Source organism: Indicator indicator, chromosome 12 (genome assembly GCF_027791375.1).
Source record: "Indicator indicator isolate 239-I01 chromosome 12, UM_Iind_1.1, whole genome shotgun sequence".
Classification (NCBI taxonomy): Eukaryota; Metazoa; Chordata; class Aves; order Piciformes; family Indicatoridae; genus Indicator; species Indicator indicator.
In genome coordinates, this window is record NC_072021.1 from 27,439,747 (window position 1) to 27,449,193 (window position 9,447).

The 9,447-nt window shown below is 41.3% G+C and overlaps 1 protein-coding gene across 2 annotated transcripts; it reads left to right on the forward strand.

Moving 5' to 3' along the window:
- Positions 1-215: 215 nt before the first annotated feature.
- LOC128970223 (myelin P2 protein-like) lies at positions 216-4,619 on the forward strand. Of its 2 annotated transcripts, XM_054385320.1 has the most exons (4): positions 216-288; positions 2,469-2,641; positions 2,894-2,995; positions 4,569-4,619. In XM_054385320.1, exons 1-4 carry the CDS (start codon positions 216-218, stop codon positions 4,617-4,619), a joined length of 399 nt encoding a protein of 132 aa, XP_054241295.1. The 2 variants fall into 2 exon arrangements, with proteins under 2 accessions (XP_054241295.1, XP_054241297.1); XM_054385322.1 differs by lacking the exons at positions 2,469-2,641; positions 4,569-4,619 and having other exon boundaries at positions 2,894-2,979.
- Positions 4,620-9,447: the final 4,828 nt, after the last annotated feature.

Sequence of the window (9,447 nt, forward strand, 5' to 3'; positions counted from 1 at the left end):
TTGGACAAGGTGCACATTGTCCTGCCCTGGCACTGCCTTTCCTATTGGCCCGTCCTGCCCGCTACAGAGGCTGGGCATCTTTAAAAGGAGGCCAGGGAGGTCTGAGTCATGCACACAACCTTTCTGACTCCCACCAAGAGCTGTTGTGGCCACCTCCCTTCTCTGCAGGACTACTGCCCATCTCTGACGGACCACTGCCTGGAAAAGCCTCTACAATGTGCAACCGATTCGTGGGAACCTGGAAACTCATCTCCAGTGAAAATTTTGATGACTATATGAAAGAACTGGGTGAGAAATGGTCTTTCTTTTTCTTTTCTTTTTCCTGTTTTTTTGTTTTGTTTTGGTTTTGTGGGGGTTTTTTTTGTTGTTGTAGTTTTGGGGTGGGGTTTTTTGTTTTGTTTTGTTTTTAAACTAAGTTTCATTTGGGAATGTCTCTTCTTCACCCTATGCTTTGTTTTGCTCATGGATGATACATTCTTTCTGGCCACTAAAGCAATTTAACTACTTTTCACACATAATTTAATTTATTTCCCTTAGCATTTAAAATGGAAAACCAGAAAGGTAGGTGCTGAATTGCTGTGATAAATTCACTTCTGTCTAGCTCAACTGACCAAATCTGATATGTTTTGTGGTGTTTTTTTTTTGTTTTGTTTTGTTTTGTTTTTTTTGTAATAAGGAGAATCTCTGGAGATGCTGTAATTTTTGGAGATGTTGCAATTTTTATGTTTCTTGGTTGCACCATTAAACTCATGACTTGTGATAATTTACAATATATAATGGAGCTGATGTCTCATGATACTTTGGTTTCAGAAGTCTAAATCCTATGAATGAATCTATCTGTTACTGAAGAACGCCAGGAATGTAATAAATTAGGCATTGTTTTTCATTTTAATGCTGCCTTCATCCCTATATAGCAAGTGCACAGTCAGCTACAGCATTGCTTTTGCTATAGAAATGATTCATTCAGACACTGACCTCTTTTAGCTGAAATGTTAAACTGAATAACAAAAGAATTGCAGTTAATTAACCAGACTAAATGTGGGACGACAGTCCAGCTACAGTTATTTTTCTGAAGATCTGAACAGAGTTGTTTAGTATAGAATAATTACTGCAAATAAAAATTACACACTTTGTAGATAACTTTATACCCTTTTAAACAGACCTTTTCATCTGAATATAGCATAGCATTAACAGAGGCAAGAACTCCAGCTACCCCCTTTCTACTTCTATAAAGCAACAATGCATCATCAGTGGCCTTCATTCCAGCTCAGAATTATAGAATCATGGAATCATAGAATCAAGAAGGTTGGAAGAGACCTCAAGGATCATCGAATCCAACCTGTCATCCTACACCTCATGACTATCTAAACCATGGCACCAAGTGCCACGTCCAATCCCCTCTTGAACACCTCCAGGGATGGTGACTCCACCACCTCCCTGGGCAGCACATTCCAATGGCCAACCACTCTCTCTGGGAAGAACTTTCTCCTCACCTCCAGCCTAAACCTCCCCTGGCGCAGCTTGAGACTGTGTCCTCTTGTTCTGGTGCTGGTTGCCTGGGAGAAGAGACCAAACCCCTCCTGGCTACAACCTCCCTTCAGGTAGGTGTAGACAGCAATGAGGTCACCCCTGAGCCTCCTCTTCTCCAGGATAAACAGTCCCAGCTCCCTCAGCCTCTCCTCATAGGGCTTGTGCTCAAGGCCTCTCCCCAGCCTCATTGCCCTTCTCTGGACATGCTCCAGCAAATTCAACATCTTTCCCAAACTGAGGGGTCCAGAACTGGACACAGTTCTTGCCCCAGACCTCACAGTTTGTAGAAAATGGTCTGGACTGGAAAGCACTAAGCAATATGAAAAGCTTTTGATGGAATTTTCCCTGAAGCTTTCTGCAGCTTTGTGCTTGTATGCTTCAACACTGTTCACATTTCAAACTTGTGCTTTTCACTGAGGTTTAGATGTAAGGATTCTTAAGGGATGCTAGCAGTAACCTGGGAATTGCCTTATCTCCAGTACGTTTTAATGAACAAGAACCAGCATATTGGCAGGTCAGCATCCTGCTTCTTCCATGCAGCTGGTTAACAAACGTGCAGATTCTCAAATTTGTTGAGGGGTTTTTATATATATTTTTGCAAGCTTTTATGAGAAATAGATCTTTACTCTGAATTTTTCTGCCCATTCTATCTCCACACAAATTCATGCAGATTGTTAGCCATTCACGTTTCTTCTTAGTTCAGTGTACATGAGTGTGTGCTCAAGTATGTGTTTTTATCTTGCTGAAGGTATCACCTCGATCACCTGAGGCTCCCTCATCCTCTGAGCACAGTACTTCCAGATTTGAAGTCTCACCTGAATCAAGCATTAGAGTATTCAAGAAGGAACTGTTCTTTATCCTTCCAGTGAAGATTTATGGAAGCATACTGAGTTTGTTTCTTGCTAGAATGTAATAATAGTCTTGTTTCTGATTTCTAGGAGTGGGCTTAGCTACCCGGAAACTAGGTGGCCTGTCAAAGCCTGATGTGATCATCAGCATGAAAGGGGACATAGTAACCATCAGAACTGAAAGCACCTTCAAAAACACAATGATCTCTTTCAAACTGGGCCAGCAGTTCGATGAAACAACACCAGATGACAGGAAAGTGAAGGTATGGGGAATCAGCTTCTAGACATGTCCTAGAAGAGCACTAGGAGGAGTTTGTCATACCTGCTTAGGGCAATATGAGTTTTCCAAACTACTCGACGAAAGCACTGAAAGAAGAAATAACATGATGGTGAAACTGATGTTACTAAATGTGTTATTAGCCAAGAATGTGTATCTGGCTGAACATAAAGTGAATTGCTACTCAACTCTGCAAAGCTTGGGCTGTAGTTTGAAATTCTTCTCTTGGCCTTTGCAGAGTGTCGTAACCTTGGAGAAAGGGGCACTGGTGCAAGTGCAGAAGTGGAATGGCAAAGAGACCACAATAAAGAGAAGACTGGTTGATGGGAAAATGGTGGTGGTAAGTTCACACTCCCTGTATGCTCTTGAAGATCAGAAAGATGAAGCCTTCTGTTTGCTTCTGTCTAACCAGGCTGTCAGTTTTGGCTTTCCCTTTGTCTTATGACAGATATTAAGGGGGAGAAAAGGGAACTAAACTTAGGAAACAACTGGAAGGAGAGAAATATTGTTTCATACAGCAAATTGTCTTTATTATATCAGCAGAGCTACAGCATACTTACCCTTCTCAAGATGACTATTCTTAAAATAATTGAGGGTTTCAAACAGGGGTAACTTGTGAAATGCAAATAAATTTTGTAAGTTGCATACTGCAACTCTCTGGAATGGCTCTTTCCGGTTTCCTATCTTTGGAATAAAGCCTGTCCAAGTTAGAAAACTGTTTTTACACCTTTTCCCCTTTCTATTTCCATGTGGAAAAATGCGTGCATGCTGGGCACTTTAAGTGGGTGCTTGAGATTTGCTCTGTGAAAGCCAGCACCTCGGTGCCCACACTGCCTGCATAGTGACCTGAAGAGGAGACTGCCAGGTCCTGATGACCCCTCTCAAGCATCCATTGTGGAGAGGGGGCCAACTCTTTCCCAGGGACTGGGGAATGCTGGCTTTCCCCTACCCTGCATTCAACCTGCCTTTCTCTAGCAGCCCTGTGAAAGCCATGGGTTGACTGAGCCAAGGTGATAATGCATTTTAGAGACCCTAGTGGTAAGGATCACTTACTAACATTAAGATTTCACTTATGAATTAAAAAAAAGTACTTTGTTACTTTGTTAATTGGTGTTTTAATAGTGGAGTCAAACTAATTTTGGCAACTTGTCTGAAACCAGCACCATTACACCTTTACGTGCTAGCTTGTGCTGACTGCAATTTGTTTTAAGCTCTCATTCAGGATGATTTGCTCCTCACAGCCACATTTCTGTGTGAATTTTTTCTGCTTATCACATCACCTTCAAAAAGCAGAGAGGTAGAGTCCCTCTCCCAGTGCTATCCTGCCATTTGTCCCTTGCCTCAAACAGGCTTCTGGAGGAGGCCTCCTCTTTGACAGACCAATGAGATCTTTCTTAATGTCCTGCCACCTCTGTAGCACGCATCCTGCGGCTGTGAGTCAGCAGGAGCTGCTGAAGGCTACTGGGGTGAGAGGGTCAGGATAAATATTTTGTGACTCATATGTGCAAAGGGTTTTAGGACAGAAGCTTGACCTCTGAACTACCCAGGCTACTTCTGCTTCCACAAATAATCCTGTGTAAAATTGAAAGTGTTGGTGAGCTGTGGTATGATGAACTACATGGGCTGGTATTTCTGTCAAGCCAGCAATAATATGAAGGAAGGTAAATTTATTTATGGAAGCTAAGCCTAATTTTGCAGTCTCTGTCATTATATGCCACTTAATTAACTCTGAAGATTTTGAAACAGAAGCCACTCCATCTGCAATACAAAAATAACTTTGCAGTTCTCTCAAATAATTCTGCACCTCTGTAAAGCTGCATGTGACGTGGATTTTCACTGACTTCAGAGGGCACTGCAGCAGACACACTGCTCTCAGTGAAAGGTTTATATTAATCTTTGCCTTTGTGCCTTAGGAATGTGCCATGAAAGGAGTTGTCTGCACGAGAGTCTATGAAAGAGTGTGACGAAATCCCCTCTGCACCATACTGGGACTGGCTTTCAAAACTCAGCTTAGTTCAGTGGCCAAAGCCTCATGCACTGTGCTTCTTTATTTTCTTATTTAATTTTGTTGGGAAAATGACTACACTATAATTTGATGTTTCACAGCCATAATGTGACTAATCAAAAGTATTGTGGTGATCCAATAAAAGCTTCTCAACATATAAAATAGAGTGTTTGCCTCTGTGTAAATGATTTAAGTTTTCTTTCTTGGACAGTGCCATCTTTTCTGTTGTTGCTGTCAGACTCTTTCTGAGTAACAAGGTAAAACATAACTGATCTGCCTCTGAGAAAGGGTTAACACTGCACTCCTTCCCTGATTTGTGTAAATATTGTCATCTCATGGATTCAATATTCCTTTCCTGTGAAAGATTTTATTGCTAAATAGTTCCTTGTGACAAAATCATCTTTATCATCAGAACTTTTGTCTTTCAGTATGATTCATTGTTTCAGCCTTATGGTTTTACCATCTCCCAAAACGTTTTTACTTCTTTCAGTACCACTTTTCATATCCTGACATTTATGTGGAAGAAAAAAATATCAGAATATATTCCATGTTTCTCTGCCAAAAGAGCTCTTAACTTGTGAAACTAGATGTGGAGAAGGTGTGAATGAATTCTAGAAATCTTAAGGCTTCGTTTTGGAATGTGCTCAGCAACCCAGTCTACTTCTAGCATAGCACTTAAGCATGTGCTTAATGTCATGAAGACAAAAGAGATTTCTTTAGGTAGAGTTGGCTACCCAGCCCAGCTGAATAGTTAAGCTGTTGATTCCTCCATTGCACTTACTCTGCTTTGAACTAAGGAAAACCCAGATAAATCAAACACAGACTTCTAGAAATCTATGTAATCAAAAAGTACTGCAGCAGCTTGTCAATTTTTTGCCACTGTTTGGTAACACCACAACATTCATGCTAATGACATTGAGTATTTTGTTCCTTGCCTTTGCCTTCATGCCATCAGATGGCCTTCTTTGTGGGGTTAAAACAGCTGTGAGAGGTGCATGTGTTTATTTTGGCTCATTGGGAGCTGCAGAGCTGATGTGAACCTTTGCCTACTGGTTTTTCAGTCAAGAAGACAAATGTTCAAGGCTAAGAAAATCACAGAGAGATCCTGAACATCAGAATCTAAATCTGTGTCTAGACAGATAGTTGAACATCATGCAAGATGTAAAGGTCACCTTTCCTATGTACCCATCACTGGAAAAGTCTGGATCCAGCTTTGGAGACTCTTTTATGTAGATGCAGACTCCCTTGAGACAGCTGCTACAGGGCAAACAGGGTGAATGCTAGGAGTTATGAGCTCTCAGAGAAAGCTGCAAGATTTATGGACAGCAGTTTTAGGGAAGAGTTTATCCTTGTCCCTAATCTAGATGAAGGGACAAATTCTCATCTTCAGCCTAATAATTAAAGCTCATCTCTGTGAGCATCAGAGTTTCTGTGATTCCAAGTCCTCAGTGACTGGAACAAGGAATAGAGGCAGCATGATACTCCTTGTATCATCTTTTGCAAAAGAATTGTAATCACATATTTTAAGTGAAGATCATCCACCAGGCTTCCACAAGAACAGTCATACAGCATGAACTGTTGTAGGTGAGGTTCTCTTTATTCTCCTACACTCTTAACAGAGACCTAAAGCCATGTTTCTTACTGCTCAACATCTGCTATGGTCCTAAAGTGATTTTGTAATCTGGATTTTTGCTCTGTGGTTTCTTTATTGCCTCCCCTTGCAGTGCAACACATTCCCACAAAGACTGCTGAAGCTGCACAGCCTGGTTCTGGGAAGGTGGAAGTTGTCCAGAACCTTTTCAGCAGAGCTTTGCTCCTGTCCTTGGGTAGTAGGCAAAAAAAAAAAAGCTGCTGCTGCCTCTAACAATCTCTGTATTTCCTTTGCTTTTTCTGTTGCAACCTGTGAATGCTTCTCTGAGGTTAAATGGAAATTTTTCCTCTCTGAAAAAATATTAATTTTTAGCTTTGTATTTCCTTTTCTCAAGGAAATAACTATTCACTTCAGTACAAATTGGGGGTTTTCCAGCTCTTGAAACAGTAACAAAAGAGAAGAAAAAACAAACAAACAAACAAAAACAAAAACAAAGAATTGTTCACCTTGTCCTTGTTTCTTTATTTACTGTCATTTTCTTTTCTGTGCCATCACCCATCTCTCTTCTCCTTATGGAACATTTAATTGCATTTATTTTTCCAGAGATTTGGGATTTAAATTATGATAGCTTTGGGTTTTTAAGCTTCTAAATAAATGGAGTTATGCTATGAGAAGCCTAGTACTTGGAACTTTCACTCTACACAAAGGTCACTTAAAAATGTCATGAGAGCTGGAGACTTTCCCAAACAGGAAAAGTGCAACAGAACTGATAGTGTTGAAGGCAAAAAACAATAAGGCAGGTGGTACGAATCAGCACTGAAATGGAGTGCCTTGGGATACTGGTATCCATAAAGCAGTCCTTGGGGTCTCCAGGAGAATTCTGGGGAAATACGAATTGTGTAGTCTCAAGGTCTTTTTATGTCTTGCTGTAAATTAGTTTTACTTCTATCCTAAACCTTTTACATAGGACAGATAATTATGGAAGGAACATCTAGAACACAGTCCGATGCCTGTGTCTTGGCCATGCTTTCATGTTGACAAGGAAGTACATTTGCCATTTCCCTGGCTTGTGTATACACTTAATCTAGAAATGTCAGTGTATAAACAGCTTTATTTAAAGCAATCACCTTGCTCTAGTGCCCACCTCAGGTAACAAAATCCTGACTGATTGCAGAGGACTGCACTCACACTCTCCTTCCATCAACCACTCTTCCTGTGACTGCTATAAGGTTCTGTTTTACCTGTGTCTCCCAGGGTTGTGAGAAAGAACTACACAGGGTTTATTCATCCTCCAGCTGCCACAGACCTGCCAGGACTGACTGCCTATGCCCTGCCTGACGTCTCCTGGCGCAGGAGAAGCAAACTAGCATGGCAAGAGTCCTCCTCAGTCCCAGTGCTCCCCCAGAGAACGCTGAAATGAAGTAAAAGCTGCATCTGGACTCCAGGTATCACAGAATCACACAGATTACACAGGGTACCAAAGCTGTTGCCTTAGACAGGTCAGAATTTGGCAGTTTCTGATAGTAAGCATCTCCAGATGATGCATAGCTGAACTTGGGATACTGTACCTCACATGTTGGTCTTTTCCACAGAGTGGAGCAGAGAGAAGAGGCAAAGTCACCGACCCTCCTGTAAATGAATCTCTACCCCTGCTGACATCTCAGGCAGTAACTTCGAACTCCTCTTGGAGTTTGGGGGGCAGCAGCGAATTCAGACCCATCCAGGGGCCCAGCACACAGCCTTTGCTGCTATTTCACAGAGAAAGCTTGCCACCTGTTGGGACAGTTTCACTAGACAGCAAATGTATGGCAGAGCAGTTCTAGAAATGGCAGAGATTTGGGGAAGAGGATTAGGTTGCACTATTAAATGACAATACTTGATAAGAAGTCCTCACTACTTATCACATTTTTTTAGAGAAACACTGTGCTGGATAGAAATGGTTCAGCTCTGCCTTTTAAGACATTGTTACCCACTCTAATTTTCCTTTTGGGTTAAAGATTTTCTGTTGATGTCTGAGATACAAAGGAGTGAAAGGTTAGCTCTGAAGTGGTAATCAGTAAGAAACAAATAGGCTGATGCCATGAAAAACTCACCTTCAGAAATCCTGGAATTCAGATGTAATCAAGGTCTTTGTTAGAGAGGCAATTAGAGCATATCCGTGCCATGTCAAGGAAAACATTGTGATTGGCTATTGGCCATCCTGCTGCAGATGGGAAACACAAGAAAATGATGTTATTTAGACAAAAGGGCAAAACAGCTTTGGGAATAATGCAGTTCCTGAGGTACTACAGAGAGAGAAAGCTGTGTTAAACACCAGTCATGCAGTGTTATAAAAGGACTTTCTATCTTGTGTGTAACAAATCAATGTTGCAACGTTTTCTTCAAATGTTATGAAAAGTTTTGAAACTAAACCCAGGAAGAATGCAATGATTTGGGGATTAGGAAGAGTGGGGTGAATGGATTACAGCTAGATCTGCGTTCCGGTCCTCAGTGCAGTATTAATTGAAAGGATTTTAAGTACCTCTCATATTATTTGCCATAATGTGATCACCAGTGTCGATCATGCTATTTGTGAGAAGTGTAAGGGAAGGAAAAAGGGGGTTCTATTTACTTCTAAGGGAACACACTCCTTGGAACACTCCCTTGTGGATAAGACTTCCTTAGCAGAGGTATCTCTGTCAGCAATGGAGTCAAAAACACTGCAAGAGCTCATCTTGTCCTTCAAGCTCATAAACTCAGTGGCACAGATAAAGATACAGGAGGAGACAGCTGTGGGACATACCAGATAAAGCAAAGCCCATATCAAGTTTAACAGAGTTTAGGGTTTCAGTACACACAATTACTGGAAAGGAAAGATATTTAATGTATCTACCTACTGCACAATACTTATACAAGCCAACAATAATCTCACTTATCTCTCGAATCCTAGTCATGCCTTGCCCCTGTTTCCGTTCCTCAGTCAGGCCCTGGTTTAACAGTGAGTTTTAGCATGTCTATTACTTGGTCTGTGTCTAAGTGCACTGCACAATTTAGCCTTGCTGTCCTCTTGAATCCTGGCCTCTGATCCTCTCAACACAGTGTAGAAGTCTCTGTTTGAAAGACCTTCTGTATAGTCCATGGAGAGTAAGCACCTTTTGGAAAGTTTAGCTGAGCTCTTTTAAATATCTCCATTAGGAGCTGAATAAGAGCTTAGAAG

Bases quoted from the DNA above. Each gene is read 5' to 3' on its own strand.
- LOC128970223 (XM_054385320.1), top strand. From the start codon at position 216: ATGTGCAACCGATTCGTGGGAACCTGGAAACTCATCTCCAGTGAAAAT. The intron at 289-2,468 runs GTGAGAAATGGT...TCTGATTTCTAG, and splicing joins TGACTATATGAAAGAACTGG to GAGTGGGCTTAGCTACCCGG. The intron at 2,996-4,568 runs GTAAGTTCACAC...TTTGTGCCTTAG, and splicing joins TTGATGGGAAAATGGTGGTG to GAATGTGCCATGAAAGGAGT.